General features: G+C 51.9%; 1 protein-coding gene across 1 annotated transcript in view; it reads right to left on the bottom strand.

The window, feature by feature from the left end:
* Window positions 1-7,040: 7,040 nt before the first annotated feature.
* Window positions 7,041-16,742, bottom strand: part of LOC147645273 (uncharacterized) — a 268,783-nt gene continuing 259,081 nt past the window's right edge. The window contains 3 exon segments of the mRNA XM_086874765.1: window positions 7,041-7,095; window positions 7,454-7,582; window positions 7,667-7,843. Of these exon segments, the coding sequence (XP_086730891.1) occupies window positions 7,041-7,095; window positions 7,454-7,582; window positions 7,667-7,843 (361 nt within the window).

The following is a 16,742-nucleotide window of genomic DNA, read 5'->3' on the forward strand; positions in this document are numbered from 1 at the left end:
AGCCTCCCAGCAGAGAGACTGAGCACCCAAACTTACAATTCTGTCATCTCTGTACATGTTCAAACATTACTTTGCTGTTCCTGGTGTGCCCCCTTCAACTCAGAATGTTCTGTGATTCTGGGATTACAATTCCTCTTCTGCTTCTCTCATCTCCTTCGTTGTCTATAATCAAAAGAGAAAAAAACCCCAAACCTTTGCAACAGTGTTAGAACAGTAAAGTAAAATCCAGACCTTTATTGGAAACTTCCATGTATCCCAGTGGGGATGGGGTGCACCCGGCCCCTTATTTCAACAATTTATTAAGGTTGATTAATTAGGATATTTAACAGAAACATTCAATAGGAGATTCAGCTGCCCCAGTTACACATCCCTGAGTCAACCCATTGGAGTAGGTCCAAGGGTTTCTATGCCCCAGTTTTTGTTATGACTGCTCACATTCTGGTTACAAAACAAAATGTTCTTCTTGTAGCTCCTCTCCCTGATGATAAGACAATACAGTATTTCAGAAATCTATTTAGAAGATCAGATTATTGTTCTAAAATCTAAGAGTAAGGTTAGGAAATATATTAGAGTTAATTAAGGATAATAGTTGTCCTTAATTATAATATAAATGTAATATAATATAATATAATATAATAGTATAGTATAGTATACTATACTATACTATACTATACTATACTATACTATAGAATAATAGTTTAATAGAGTTAATTAAGAATTAAAATTTTATAATTACATGATAATAGTTTACAGATCTAAAAATATATTAAAAATGCATAAAAAGCAAAAATCTTTTTGCTATCATCTCAACTTTCCCACCCTGCTTAAAGAGAGAAATTGAACACAGTCTCAGGAAAGCTCCTGATCTTTACAGCAATTTCAGTCTCACCTTCTTTTGGGAAGTGTCCTCTGGAGCTGTGCCCAGGCAGGACTGGAGCTGGGAGCAGCCCTGCCCCACACAGCCCCTCTCAGCAGCAGCCCCTGCCCTGCTCAGGGTGGCTCCTTCCCCCCACAGCTTCTCCCCAGCGCTGGGAGCAGCTCCCCGGGCCGGCTGAGAGCTGTCCCTGGCAGGCAGCAGAGTCCCTGCCCCAGCACAGCGCCCTGGGCTGCAGGACCCTGCTCTGCAGGACAGCCCTGGGCACCCCTGGCTGCTCTGCACAAGGGACAGGCAGAGAATGTACTCACAGAGTCTGTAGGCACTGGCATGTTCCAGCTTTAGGAGATGCCTCCAGGAGCTGCAGCTGCATTGTCCTGCAGCCAGAGGCTTCCTGTGTCAAGGGCTGGCAGGGATTCTGCCCCAGGCACTTCTCAGCACCTTCCCAGCCCTGACTGATTGAAGCTCTCTGTGCCTCTGGGCTGTGCCCAGGGTGGCTGCAGGCAGTGCCCCAGCCCTGCTGGGCTGGCAGAAGAGCTGCTCAGCAAGAGAAATGTGCTTTTGAAGCTCTTCTTGGTTTCCAGCAGCTGCCTCTGTGCCAGGAGCCCGGCCCAGCTCAGCAGCACAGACACAGCAGCAGGACTTTAATGAGCCTCTTGGGGCTTTGTGCTGAGGCCCTGAACATCAGTCCCTGACAGGGAGGGGAAGAAAGCTCTCAAGAACTCCAAGTCAGAATCCAACTCCAAAGTTTCTTTCACTTTTAATGGGTCCCACTGAGGGACGTGACTGAGAAAGTGTCCCCAGGCCCCAGGCAGAGCAGAGAACTGGAGGCACTGATGACAGCTGGGGACAAAGAGAAGCCAAGGCTTGGTGCCCTGGGCCACAGCAGCCAATGCTGTGCCAGCAAGGGCTGTGAGGAGACACCTTGTCCTGAGGCCCTGGGGCCTCCTGGCACAGCCCCAGCAAGGCTGGCCACTGTCACCCCCTTGGCCTGCCCTCAGCATCCCCCCTAGCCCACATGCCAGTGGCCTCAGGGATCTGCTGGAAGGAGTCCCTGGGGAGCCTTGCTCAGGAATGGCCCTGGGGGCTCCTTCATGCTCCCAGGGACTGCAGCTTTTTCAAAGGACTTTGGCTTTTGCCTTGGAGTCTCTGAGAGCTTTGTGCAATCCTGGCCTCCAATTATCTGCTGTAATTAGTCCCTTGAGAGGCTTTGTCAGTAACAACACTCAGTGGGGCTCATTAATGCTTCAAGGTACTTCAGGTTCTTAAGGTACTTTCCTTTTTCCTTCCCACCCTGAGTCTCTGAGAAGTTTGTGCAATCCTGGCCCCAATTATCTGCTTTAACGAGTCCCTTGGGAGCTTTGCATTGACACTCAGTGGGGCTCATCAATACTTTGAGATACTCAGGGCTTTTCCAGCTACTTTGGATTTTCCTTTTCACACTGAGTCTCTAGGAGGTTTTTGTGCAATCCTGGCCTCCAGTTCTCTCCTCCAAGGAGTCCATGAGGAGCCTGTGTTGGGGATGGACCTCAGTGGGACCCATTAATACCTGGAGACACTTTGGGTTTTTCCTCTGACTTGGACTCCTGGAAGGGTTTGTGCAGTCTCCTCTCAGGTCCTGAAGTTGAAGGGCTCAGCTCCAAATGCACCACGGGACTCATTAGGATCAAGCAAATCCTAACAAACCATGGCTGTGCCTTGATTTCCCTCTGGTCTTGTTCCGTTCTTAGGAAAGTTTCCTACAACAGTTATGGAGAAATAGTTCTAAGAGCTTCTAAGAAATATGTATTCCTATTTTAAAGGCTGTCTTTTTTTCCTGTTCTCTTTAGAGCAGAGGTGATTGCAGCATTCAGTGATGGATATTGATCCAGGGTCTCTCCTAAGGAGGTCTGGCCAGGTCAGAGAAGCTGTGCCTTGAGGTCTGACCCAGTGGGGACAACCTTGCTCCACATTCCCCAGCCCCATCCTGTCTCTCCTCACTCTCCTGGGACCTGCTTTGCTCACAGAACTGGCTGCACTCAGGCAAAGAGGGGTTTTCCTTCTTTGATTTTAGCAATCTAAAACTGCTGAGTTTCCCCATGGAGAACAGACACCCTCCTCAAGTGTGTGCCAAGCCCAAGGTGCCACCAAGGAGGTTCCCCTTCCCCAAGGCAGAGCCACACAGGGAATGTTTCAGACACACAGGGAGTTCTACAATAAACACAACCCCAGAGTTGGCTGAAGGCAGAATTAGAGCAGCTGCTGAAGGACAGACAAGCTTTGAAGTCCTTGCAGCTGAAAGCACCAAGTGGGTTGTTGGGAGGTGTGTGAGTGAGGCAAGAGTGAGGGAAGGGAAATGCAGAGAGCCCTGGAAGTGTTTCTGTGCAGACAGGCTGCTGTACAAGCAGCTTTGGAGTTCTCTGGGGGAAGCTGTGAGGGGGAGTTGGGGTGGAGTGACCTCCCCAGTGACCTCATACTGCCCCTGAGATGTCACACAGCCACCTGTGATGTCACATCCCACTCAGTGATGTCACACAACCTGCCCCAGGATGTTACACCGCCGTTCTGTGATGTTCCAACCAATTCTGTGATGTCACAGCCCCTCTCAGATGTCACAAAACCACCTTGTAATGTCACATATCCTTCTGTGATGTGTACATATACACATTTGATACCAGACTTCACTCTATGATCTCACACGTGGCACTCTGATGTCATACAACCTGTCCTGAGATGTCACATGGCTCTTCTATGATGTCACTGCCCACTCTAGGATTTCATATCACCACCATGTGACTCCACAGCCTGTTCTGTGATGTCTCACAACCAACCAGTGATGTGACAACCCTCTCTGTGATGTCATCTATCTAACCTCTGATGTCATAGTCTTATGTGATGTCACATGCCACTCAGTGATATCACACAACTTACTCTGTGATGTCATGCAGCCACACAGTGATGTCACACCCTGATTACTGATGTCACACAGTCCCCTCTATGACGCTGTAGCTGCTCAGTGACCTCACACAACAAACTCTGGGATGTCACAGCCCCATCTGTGACCTCACACAACCCACTCGGAGCTGTCACACAGCCCCTTTCTGACATCACAGCTGCTCTGGGGCTCCAGGACACAGCCACAGAGGTGCTGCTGGGACACAGCCCCCTCTGGCACATCCCACAGCCCCTGCCAGTGCTGAGCCCCTGGCAGCTCTGTCTGGGCCTGCTCTCTGTGTCCCTGAGCTGCCCTGGCAGGGCCCCAGCCCTGCTGGGCTGTGCTCAGGAGCTGCTCCTGGCCAGAGCTGTCTCTCTGCAGCGCTGCCCTTGCCAGGAGCTGCCTCTGGGCCAGGAGCCCGGCCCAGCTCAGCAGCACAGACACAGCACCAGCACTTTCATCACCCTCTCGGGCCTTTGGGGCTCTTGGCATCACACTCAGTCCCTCAGAATGTGCTCCAGAAACTCCTCAAGAGCTCCAAGTCAGATGGAAACACTGAAGTTTCTTGTAGTTGAAATGAGAGACACGAGTGAGAAAGCGTCCCCAGGTTCCAGGCAGAGCAGAAGACTGGAGGCCCTGATGGCAGCTGGGGACAAGCAAGGGAAAGGTGTCTGTGGTGCTGAGCAAAGCTGGATGTGTTTCAGGAATGGCAAGGGCCAAGGGCTGAGCCCCAGCCCCTGGCAAGGCAGATGCTGTCCCTCCCTCATTGCTCAGGGCTCTTCCCGGGCCACTGGCATGTGGGGATGTGCAATGCCAAGGGCAGCACCATGGGGCGGCCCCTGCCAGGCTGCTGAGCAGGGACAAGGAGGCAATGAGGCCCCAGGGCTGCCAGGGTCACTTGTCCCCTGCTGGCCTCAGGCCCAGGGCCAGCAGCCATGGCCAAAGGGCTGCACAAGTTGCCTCTGGCAGGGCCTTGCAGCTGCACAGCCCAGGGCCCTCAGCCTCTACCTGCTGCTTATGTGATGAGGCCTCCAGACCCCATCCTGGGAGATTTTTGGGTCCTCTCCAAGGTCTGTGAAGATGGAAACACTGGCCAAAGTTATTTCCTCCCAGATCTTGCAGTGACAGAAAAAGGATCAATATCTTTAAAGTGATCTAGAGTGGATTTGGATTTGTTAGAAGGAGGAAATATTTTACAATGAGAGTGGCACAAAACTGTAACTGCTTTTCCAGAGAAATGGATGCCCCATTCCAGGACTGCTCCCAGAGCAGGAGCTCTGTGCAACCTGACACAGTGAAAGCCCCTCCCCAAGGATGGAATTGCTGTTGTGTGGGTTCTCTGATGTGCTGGGTGCCCTCACAACCCTCCTGGCCAGAATGTCTGCTGAGGGCCAGCCAGGCTGCTGCAGTGGCACTGACCTCACAGCCATCACCATTGCAGCCATGTCCCCTGGGCCTGGCTCTCCCCTTTCCTCTGCCCCTGCCTTGTCTCTGCTGCCATGAAGAGTTGTTTCATTATTATCTTGTCCCCAAGGTGCTGGGGCCAATTGCTTCCCAGTCAGGCTCCTGGAGCAGCAGTGGCTTTTCAGAGCCCAGCCAGAAATGAGCCCTGAAGCAGCAGCTCTGCAGTGCTGGCCACCAGGCCGGGGTGCCAAGGGAGCCTTCTGGCCATGGCCTGGGAGCAGCTGCTGCTGCCAAGGTGCCTTTGGTGCCTCAGGCTGTCCCTGGCACAGCTCCCAGCACGGCACTCTGCACTTGTGCCCGAGCCCTTCCCTGGCTTAGGGCTGGCCTGGGGCTTTTCCTGCAGCAGGATCTGCCCTGGCCATGGCACAGGAAAGGCAGTTCCTGCTGGAGCAGGAGGCTGTGCCTGGAATGGGCTCAAACAACTCCAGCAAAGCCCTGTTCACTTCAAAATTGCTTCCTAGAGCACTATAGTCTAATAATTGTTATAGCTCCTATACTGTGGAGTAAATAACTCTTTTTCTTTATTTACTCTGTGGTGTAAATAAATCTGTCTAATCATGCCAGAATCAGTCACAGTGGCATTTGTATAAATATATCTGATATTCCATTGTTAATCCTGTGGGGAAAATTGCATTACGGTTCAATTCCACCTGTCCAGTCTTTACACATAAGCCTTTGACAAACTCTGGGGCTGGGATTGGATCCAGCTGCTCCCAGTCTCCTCTCTTAGAAAGAATTTAAAAGTCTAGGAAGCTTGGAGGGGTTTGAGGATCCCTGGTGGATGTTGGGTGTCATTTCTCCACCTCATGACTCAGCAGGAGTTTCTCCAATAAAGAAATAAAGCTTTTGCCTGAAGCTCCCACTCTGCCCGTGACAGGAAGCCCTGGGAGTGTCTGTGACATCCCGGCTCTTTGGCAGCCTGGGGACTCCTGGGAGGTCTCTGTGTAGCCCCAGGGAGTGCCTGTGACATTCCGGCTCCTGAATAGCCTGGAGACACTTGGAATGTTGCCATGGAGCCCATCTGAGGGCCTGTAACAAATCTGAAATGTAGTAGGCAACCATCACAGCCCCTGTTGCTATGGTCAGTCCCTCGGCAGCTCCATGGAGACCCCATGCCAGGGGTGGTTGCCATGGACACCAGCTCAGGCCTGGAGCCAGAGACCATTGCCATGGCAACCATTTGCAGTCCCATCCCCAGGCTCATGGGATCCCAGAGCCACAGAATTGGCTGAGTTGGGAGGGAGCCATGGGGATCCTCCAGTCCAACTGCTGGCCCTGCACAGGACACCCCAACAATCCCAGCCTGGGCCTGGCAGCGCTGGCCAAACGCTGCTGGAGCTCAGCCAGCCCTGGAGCTGGGAGCCTTCCCTGGGGAGCCTGTTCAGTGCCCCAGCAGCCTCGCGGGAAAAACCTTTTCCTCACATCCAGCCTAAACCTGAGCGCCTCAGCTCCAGCCGCTCCCTCCACTCCTGTCCCTGGGCACCAGAGGGAAGAGGTTCCCACAGCCCCCAGCCAGGGACCCGCTCCCGAGGCTGCTGCCATGGTAACCAGGCCTGGCACCAGCTGGGATGCTCGGTTTCCATGGGCTGGGCTTCAGGAATGGCATTCCCCAATTTCCTGCTCCTGCTGAAACCACGCTGCTGCTCGCTTCCCTCCCACCTCCCATGGAAAGCACAAAAGGCAAAGATCCCATGCTGGAATAAGAACAATTTATTGAGAACAGCAACAAGATAAGGCAAAAACAGGAACAGAAACAATTTTGGTAACAGAAAGGATAAGACAAACCATTCACAGGGAAAACTCAAACACCACCGACTGTTTCTTCCTGGACATGCATTTTCTCCTGCCAAGAAAGGACACTCTTCTCCTCTAGTGAGAGAGAGGTAGTCCTTTTTATGCCCCTGGCAATGACCTGAGATGGGATTGAATATAATGACAGGGCCATGGCCAGACCCTCAAAATCTTTGATCTCAAATCATGTCCTTGCCATGGGCAGGAAAAGGTACATGTGTCTTCCCAGCATGGATCACAGGGAACATGGATCACCAGGTCTCTTCCTAACCTCGGTCCTCCAAGGGGGGATGAGGCTGGAGCTGTGGAGAAAGCTTTTCCTGCACTTGGGGCACTCACAGGGCTTCCCTTACTGGTGCCTCCGTTGGTGTCTGGTCAAGTGAGATCTCTGGGTGAAGCTCTTCCCACACTGGGTACACTTGTAAAGCCTCTCCCCAGTGTGGATGTGTTTGTGGGTATTGAGGTTGGATCTCTGGCTGAAGCTCTTCCCACATTCCCCACACTCATAGGGCCTCTCCCCAGTGTGGATGTGCCGGTGCCTGATGAGGTTGGAGTTTCGATTGAAGCCCTCCCCACAGTCGGGGCAGCGGAAGGGCCTCTCATCCGTGTGAATCCGCTGGTGCTGGACGAGATTGGAGCTGCTGTGAAACCTCTTCCCACACTCAGGACACTCATAGGGCCTCTCCCCAGTGTGGATGCGCTGGTGGATGATGAGGTGGGACCTCCAGCTGAAGCCCTTCCCACATTGCCCACACTCGTAGGCCCATTCCCCAGTGTGGATCATCTGGTGGCGGATCAGGCTGTTGCTCCAGCTGAAGCTCTTCCCACACTCCAAGCGCTTGTAGGGCTTCTCCCCATCCTGAAGCTGCTCATGGACCACCAGCTCAGAGCCCCACCTGGATCTCTGACCACCTTCCCGGCACAGGGTGGGTCTTTCCTCCTCAGAGCACGCTGGGATAGGTTTGGAGCCCCTTCTCCTGTGGGATCTCTGGGGATTTTCCTCCCTGTTGGATTCCTGCACTGTGGAGCTGCTCACAATGGCCTCTTCCATGAGGTTCTGCTGTGGGGATTTGTCCTCCCTGGTCTCCATCCTCAGCTCCTTGTCTGGGGGAGGAAGGACAAGGAGAGGATGGGATTTGCCTCCGTGCCAGAGGGAAGGGGAAGGAGATCCCCCCAGTGCGTCCCCGGCAGGACGGCGTCGGCAGTGGGGTTGTCCTGCAGCCGGGGGCCAGGCTGGGCTGGGAGATGGAGCAGGAGAGAGGGGGAAAGGGGCACTGACTTCCTGCTCACCTGCCTCGGTGTCCCACAGCATCTTCCTCTTCCTTGCAGCCTTCTCATCCATCCAGCCAAAGTTTGGGATGGGGAAATCCTGGTTCGGGAGAAAACAAGGAATGAGCACGTTGAGTTTGAAGGTCCCTCTGTCCAAGTCCCTCTCTATAAGTCACCAGGGCATCTGGGGGGTCTTGGTTTGAAAGGAAAGGTGTTTGCTAAGGAAAGCAGAAACCCCCATTGAAATTGATAAAAATGTAAGCAACAGCCCTCTCCAAATTATTATAATCTTGATATCAAAATGATCTCAGATAAAGATATAGGAATAAAAATAGTTCTTTAGTAAAGGAAGAAAAATGAAAATGCAGCAGTACAAAAGAAAAAAAACAAAAAACCAGCTCTCTGAGAGAGTCAGAATACAACCTGACACCCTGTTGGTCATGGTGTTGAAAGCAGTCTGATTAAATGGTGGCTGCAGTCCTCCTGGAGTGACTGATGTGGTTCTGTTGAAGCAATGATCCTGTAGAATATTTTAGCTTACCTCTGAATTTCCGGTGTTGTTGATGGGTCTGGTCTCACCTCTGGGAATCCAGTGGAGAAAGACTGCCTGTGGTGCTTTGATGCTCTGATTATATCCATGCAGGAATGCTTGGCTCCTCCCCCTGGGTGGAGCATCTCACAATGGGATGATGTCATTTTATCAGTCCTGCAGTGAGACTCAATGGCCCATTAACAGAAGATATCCCCCTGGAGGAAGGATGGGTGATGGAAAAGATAAAGAACACTGCCCCACCTGGTTTTAACAGCTGGCCCATTAACAGAAGATATCCCCCAGTTATGAGGGATGGGTCATGGAGGAGATAAAGAAAACTGCTCTACCAGGTTTTAACAGATGGTGATAGAATACATACTTTTGGTTACATCTTGCATTGCAGCCCAGGACATGTGGTCCATAAAAATTTTACACCACCAAAATTCAGCCCTGAAAATTCCTCCCAGGAGTTCTCCATCTCTGTTCTCTCCCCTTTGGTGTTCAGAGTTTCCCCCCTGTCCCAGCTGCTGGGGGTCTCGTGTGTATGGGGGTCCCACGTCTACTAGGTTCCTGCCATGTCCAGTCTGCTGGGAGTACCAGGAATCTGAAAAGTTCCCCCTGTTTCCATCTCCCCACTTAGGGATGCTGGGACACCCCAGTATCCCCCCAACGGGAATTTTCCACTCAGCTTTGGAGTTCTTCATTCTTCAAAGATCCGTCTCAAAAAACCCAACCCCTCAGGATGTCTCGGCTGAGCTCCCCCTCCCCGGTCACCTGTGGCATGGGGGTGATGATCCCACAGGTGGAGAGCTGTGAATTCAGGGAGTGCTTGACCTTGTGGTTCCTTCTCCTTTCCCTGATCCTCCTATGTCCCTCCGTCAGGCTGAAGAAGCTGCTCAAGGAGTCAGAAGCAAAACTCCAAGTCCCTTGGAGCATCAATCAGCCCCACTGAGGGCAGGGACTGCCAAAGGCTCCCCAGGGACTGGTGAGAGCAGATCCTGGAGGCCAGGATTGCCGAGAGCCAAAGGCTCTGAGCAGGGAACTGCAATGCTGAGCAAGCCCTGGCTGGGTTGGAGGAAGCAGAAAGGCCAAGCCCTGAGCCCAGGCCTGGCCCAGCAGGGCCTGTCCCTCACGGGTGGCTCGGGGCTCTTTGTGGGGCAGTGGGATGTGAGGGGCAGCAAGGACAAATGCCATAAACCTGTGTGACACTCCAGATCCTTATGGAACCAAGGGGCCAGTGTGACACCATGGGAAGTTGTGGAACCAAGGGGATCGTTGTGGCACTCTTGGGCCCATGGAACCAAGGGACCAGTGGGACACTCTGGGGCCTTATGGAAACAAGAGGCCACTGTGAGCCTGCAGGGCTGTAACACCCCAGAACACTTCAATGCTGGTGGTAACCAAAGGTTCCTGTGCTTGAGTTTGGTGCACAGGAGAAACAACAACCAGATCTTCTCAGCATGGACAGATGCAAAGAATATTCTTGGTAGGAAGGGACCCAGAAGGACCATCAAGTCCAGCTCTTAAATAATGGCCCACACAAGGATTGAACCCACAACCTCGGTGATACTGGCACCATGCTCTGACCAACTGAGCTAAGAGGTCAAAATGACACAAAATTTAACTGACGAAATACAGACAATCAAGGAACTATGGCAAAGGGTTTAATACAACATCCAACTGCACAAAGAACTCTTACCATAGCCTTAAGTTTGCAAACTTAGCTCATTTAACCTAAAAAGTGTTAACCCTTAGGATTTTGGGTAACATTAAGATATCCAAAAATATTCCAGGTACGTAGGATAGGAAGGAGAATAAAAAGAGACCAGAAAGACAGAAGATCTACAGAAAAACACTTCCAGAATGATCCCAGTCACTCCCACTACAATCTCAGTCACCCCCAGTATGAGCTGTTGCACCCAGCCACCCCCAGTATGGTTCCAGTCACACCCAGGCCCTCCCAGTATGATTCCAGTCATGGCCAGAGTGACTCCCTGTCACTCCCAGGATGGGCCCAGTTGTTCCCAGTTACCTCCAGTATGGTTCCAGTCCCAGCCAGCACCTTTGCAGTCACTCCCAGTATGATCCCAGCTAGTTCCAGTAGGATCCCAGTATGACCCCAGCATGGGCACAGCTGCTTCCAGGATTATCCAGTGTGGTTCCAGTTGTTCCCATTTACCTGCACTGTGGTTTCAGTCTCTCCCAGTATATCCCAGTTGCTCTCAATCACTCCTCAGGTGTTTCCAGGCTGATCCCAGTTGCTCCCAGCCACTCCCAGTCACCCTGAGTGCAGTCCCAGTTGCTGCCAGTATGGTCCCAGTCTTGCCCAGCATGGCCCAACTGCTCCCACTGTGATCCCAGTAGGATGCCAGTTACCCTCAGGATGGTTCCAGTTGCTCCCTGTTCCTCCCAGTGTGATTCCAGTTGCACCCAGTTGGCCCCAGTACAGTCCCAGTTGCTCCCCAGATGATCCCAGCTGCTCCCTGCATGGTCCCAGTTATGCCCAGCTGGAGTTGCCCCCAGTGTAGACCCAGTCACTCCCAGTTGTTCCCAGTTGTCCCCAGCATGGTTCCCATTGTTCCCTGTGTGTTCCCAGTCATCCCCAGTATAGTCACAGACACTCCCAGTATATCCCAGCTGCCCTCAGCATGTCCATAGCCAGTCCCAGACACTCCTAGTAATCCCAGTTAGGTGCTTGTTATCCCAGTATGATCTCAGGTCCAGTATATCCCAGTCTAACTGGGATTCACTCCCTGAATTCACAGCCCCCCCATCCATGGGATCAACACCCCCCCGTCCCACAGGTGACGAGAGAGGGGGAGCCCGGCCCAGATATCCTGGGGGGGTCCCTGGGTTGGGTTTCTGGGGGTGATGATTGGAGAATGAAGAACACCAAGGCTGAGAAGAAAATGTCCTTTAGGGGCACATTTGGGGTTCCCAGTGGCAGCTGCTGGCAGAGGCAGCCTGGAGGAGCAGAGCCCTGTGTCCCCGAGGACCCCAAAGTGGGGAGCCCAGAGAGGGGGAGTGCCATGATTCGAGGAACCCTCAATTAAATAGAGAGGGGCAGGGGTGACTCCTTTGTCCCCCTGCACCCCCTAGAAGGGAATAAGGGGAGCAGGGACCCTGGGACCCCAAAAACTTCCTGCATCCCTAAGTGGGGAGATGGAAATGGGAGGAAGTTTTCAAATTCCTGGCACTCACAGCAGCCAGAAGAGGTCAGGGACTGAGTAGACAGGGGACCCACAGTACAAGTGTGACCCCCAGCAGCTGGGACAGGGGTGAAAGCCTGAACACCAAAAGGGAGAGACCAGAGATGGAACTAGAACTCCTGGGAGGCATTTTCAGGGCCAGATTTTGGTGGTGTAAAATTTTTATGTACCCCATGTCTTGGGTTGCAATGCAAGATTCAACCAAAAGTATGTATTCTCTCACCATCTGTTAAAAAGTAGAGGAGCAGTTTTCTTTATCTCCTTCATCACCCATCCTTCATAACTGGGGTTATCTCCTGTAAATGGGCCAGCTTTTAAAACCAGGTGGGGCAGTGTTCTTTATCTCTTCCACCACCCATCCTTCCTCCAGGGGGATATCTTCTGTTAATGGGCCATTGAGTCTCAGTGCAGGACTGATAAAATGACATCATCCCATTGTGAGATGCTCCAGCCAGGGGGAGGAGCCAAGCATTCCTGCATGAATATAATCAGAGCATCAAAGCACCACAGGCAGTCTTTCTCCACTGGATTCCCAGAGGAGAGACCAGACTCATCTACAGCATGGGAACTTCAGAGGTAAGCTACAATCTTCTATGGGATCATTGCTTCAACAGAACCACATCAGTCACTCCAGGAGGACTGCAGCCACCATTTAATCAGACTGCTACCAGCACCCTGACCAACAGGGTATCAGGTTGTATTCTGACTCTCTCAGAGTGCTGTTTTTTTGTTTTTTTTTCTTTTGCACTGCTGCATTTTCATTTTTCTTCCTTTAGTATAGAACTATTATTTCTATTCCTATATCTTTATCTGAGAGCACTTTGATTTCAAGATTATAATAATTTGGAGAGGGTTGTTGCTTACATTTTTATCAATTTCAATGGTGGTTTCTGCCTTCTTTAGCAAACACCTTTCCTTTCAAACCAAGACCACCCAGATACCCAGGGATCTCTAGAGAGGGACTTGGACAGAGGGACCTTCAAATTCAACGTGCTCATTCATTGTTCTCTCCCGAACCAGGATTTCCCCATCCCAAACTTTGGCCGGATGGATGAGAAGGCTGCAAGGAAGAGGAAGATGTCCCAGGACACCGAGGCAGGTGAGCAGGAAGTCAGTGCCCCTTTCCCCCTCTCTCCTGCTCCATCTCCCAGCCCAGCCTGGCCCCCAGCTGCAGGACAACCCCGCTGCTGATGCCGTCCTGCCGGGGACGCACTGGGGGGATCTCCTTCCCCTTCCCTCTGGCACGGAGGCAAATCCCATCCTCTCCTTGTCCTTTCTCTTCCAGAGAAGGAGCTGAGGATGGAGACCAGGGAGAACAAATTCCCACGGCAGAACCTTGTGGAAGAGGCCATTGTGAGCAGCTCCACAGCACAGGAATCCAATAGGGATGAAAATCCCCAGAGATCCCACAGGAGGAGGGGCTCCAAACCCATCCCAGCGTGCTCTGAGCAGGAAAGACCCACCCTGTGCCGGGAAGGCGGCCGGAGATCCAGCCAGGGCTCTGAGCTGGTGTCCATGAGCAGCTTCAGGATGGGGAGAAGCGCTACAAGTGCTTGGAGTGTGGGAAGAGCTTCAGCCGGAGCAACAGCCTGATCTGTCACCAGATGATCCACACTGGGGAATGGGCCTACGAGTGTGGGGAATGTAGGAAGGGCTTCAGCTGCAGCCCCAAACTCATCATCCACCAGCGCATCCACACTGGGGAGAGGCCCTATGAGTGTCCTGAGTGTGGGAAGAGGTTTCACATTAGGTTCAATCTCTTCAGGCACCAGCAGATTCACACAGATGAGAGGCCCTTCCGCTGCCCTGACTGTGGGGAGGGCTTCAAGCAAAACTCTCACCTCATCAGACACTGGCACATTCACAGTGGGGAGAAGCCCTATGAGTGTGGGGAATGTGGGAAGAGCTTCAGCCACAGCTCCAGCCTGACCATCCACCAGAGGACTCACACTGGGGAACGTCCCTATGAGTGTGAGGAATGTGGGATGACCTACAGCCGGAGGTCCAAACTGACCATCCACCAGATGATCCACACTGGGGAGAGGCCCTACGAGTGTCTCCAGTGTGGGAAGAGGTTTCAGACCAGCTCCCATCTCCTCCAGCACCAGCTGATTCACACGGATGAGAGACCCTTCCGCTGCCCTGAGTGCAGGAAGGGCTTCAAGCACAACTCCAACCTCATCAAGCACCGGCGCATCCACACTGGGGAGAGGCCCTACGAGTGTCCCCAGTGTGGGAAGAGCTTCAGCCACAGCTCTAACTTGACCCAGCACCAACGGATGCACCGGTAAGGGAAGCCCTGTGAGTGCCCCAAGTGCAGGAAGGTGTCCATGTGCTGCTCCAGCTCCATCCCCCATCAGAGGACCCACGTTGGGCAGGACCTGATGACCCACGTTCCCAGTGATCTGTGTTGGCAACACACTGGGCTGGTGGTCATTTTGATTTGGCCCTAATTTTCTTTTGATTCATCTTCATCCCTTTAAAACAGACCAAATTTAGGTAAAAGTCTACAGATTCATCAAAGGCATCTAAAATATCTCTTTTACTAGTGCTTGAAGGGAATCTGGTATTCAGGGAGGTAATGGGGAGGGTTTTGGGGGTATTTGGTTTATTTGTCTCCATCTCTTGCCACTCAAGGAGATGAGCGAGTTCTATCTGTCACCTCAAAACCACTCAGTGCCATTGAAATCTACTCAATCCCACCCAAAATTACTGGATTCCACAGTCCCTCAGGGTGTGTTGCCTTAAATTTTAGCTTTCATATTTTTCAAATTCTGCACTGCCTAGGTTTGTAGTTTTGAACTTCCTATTAAGTGCTAGTGAGCTCTCTTCACAGAGTAGGTAGACAAAACAATTCCTTTTCTAGCTTGATACCAAGGACAATTGTTACAAGTTCCATGCCCAAAAGCATGAACAAGGGTGGACTGAAGAGAGAAAACAAGAAGGATGGGACTTCCTCATCTGAAGCTGTAATTGGACAATGAATATGCAGATGGACCTAAACTTCTGAAAATGTGAGACCTCATGATCACTTGTCCATTTTTGTGACCATTTCTGGTCCATTTTGGGTGTAGCCCTGTCCAGGTTCTTCTACTGCCCAAGGTGTATCCTTTAAGGCATTTTAATAAACTTTATTCTCAACTCTGTCCAGCCTCTGTTCTAGGTCAGCCTTCCTCAAGGCATCAGGTGGAAAGGGGTTGGAAGGGGATTGGGTGAAGTGGGATGCAAATCAGGAGGGGTGAGATGGGTATTGGGTGGGATGGAGTTTGGGAGGTGTGAAATAAGGAAAGTAAGGCTTGGGAAGGGGGTCTTGATGTCCAGCAGAGATGGGATGGGTTGGGGTTGGGATTTGGGATGTGGGGTGGGGTCTGCAATGAGACAGCCAAAGTTTGGGGATAATGATCAAAGGGGGAGCCCATTACTGAGTGAGTTTTGGGATATTTCACATTCCTGAAGAGATTTTGGGGTATCTCACATTTCTGAGGCACTTTTGGGGCACTCCCCAACTCTTGGGGTGTTCCTGAGAGCAGCTCCATGGAGCCCCATTGCCAGGGCTGGTTGCCATGGGCTCAAGCTCAGAGCTGTAGCCAGAGTGCGTTGCCTCGGTGCTGCAGAGCAGAGAAATGATGAATGGCCCCAGACATCTCCAGGGTGTGTTTGGTGTCAAGGTGAAAAATGAGGGTGGAACCACTATGCTTTGAGATGATTTATTGCGCAAGTAGCCCGATAAGATATCAGTCTCAAGGCGTGAGATTTATAGAGGAGCAACAAGTCAGCCATAGCTTGTGGAAGTCAGAGTTTCTTCTCCCCACAGCAATATATAACATTTTGGTCCAATAGGCTAATGGAAAACCTCTCAGACTATTCACTGAGTCCTCATAGAGGTGTAGCAAACATCGTTTATTTCTATCTTTAGCACACTTTTATAGGGTCCAACAGGGTTCACAGGGCTTAACAGGCTACAACTGGTTAACACATATTGTTTACATTCTTTTCCATGTACAGAATGCCATTGTTTTTCTTTATTCTCGCTGTTCCAGGACAGTTTCAAAGACACTGCTTTTAATATTGTCGTCTGAATTAAAAGCTGGGTTGTGCAGACAGGCTTTTACTAAAATATCATGTTTTTTCTCTATTAAAATGTTCCCTTACAGTAAATACAGGATATGTTATAATAAACAGAGTCCCAGGACCTTTCTTTTGCTGCCCAGGGTGTGTGGGGCATAGGGGAAGAGAGGGAAAAGGGGGCTTGTGCTCAGCAACCTGTCAGGGCGTGCAGTGGTGCAGGGAAATGGCCAGAAACCCCTTGGCCTTTGGTGGTTCTGCTGAAGGCACAAGCCCTGTCCCAGCCAGGAAGCGCCATCTGTGTCCTTGTGCCCGTGTGGTGCTCCCTGGATTGCTGAGGGCTCCCAGGTGCCTCTTGATCCAGCTCCTCTGGAGCTCCTGTGGGGCTGCGGCGCTGCTGCTGGGCCAGGCTGGGGGAGACCCTGAGGGGACGGGGTGCTGGGAGGCTGTAAATGGATGAGGGGCTGTGGAGGCCCAGATGGGACAAGGCAGTGGGAAAGCACAAGGGGGATGTGTGAGGGAGTGGGTGGCAAAAGGTTCCAAGGGGACAGGAGGCCCCTGAGGGGCCGGGGTGGTGGGAAGCCCTGAGGAATTAGGTATCAGAGGCCATAAGCAGCCTCTGGG

This window comes from Cyanistes caeruleus, unplaced genomic scaffold, assembly GCF_971803275.1.
Source record: "Cyanistes caeruleus unplaced genomic scaffold, bCyaCae1.hap1.1 HAP1_SUPER_30, whole genome shotgun sequence".
NCBI classification, from domain to species: Eukaryota; Metazoa; Chordata; class Aves; order Passeriformes; family Paridae; genus Cyanistes; species Cyanistes caeruleus.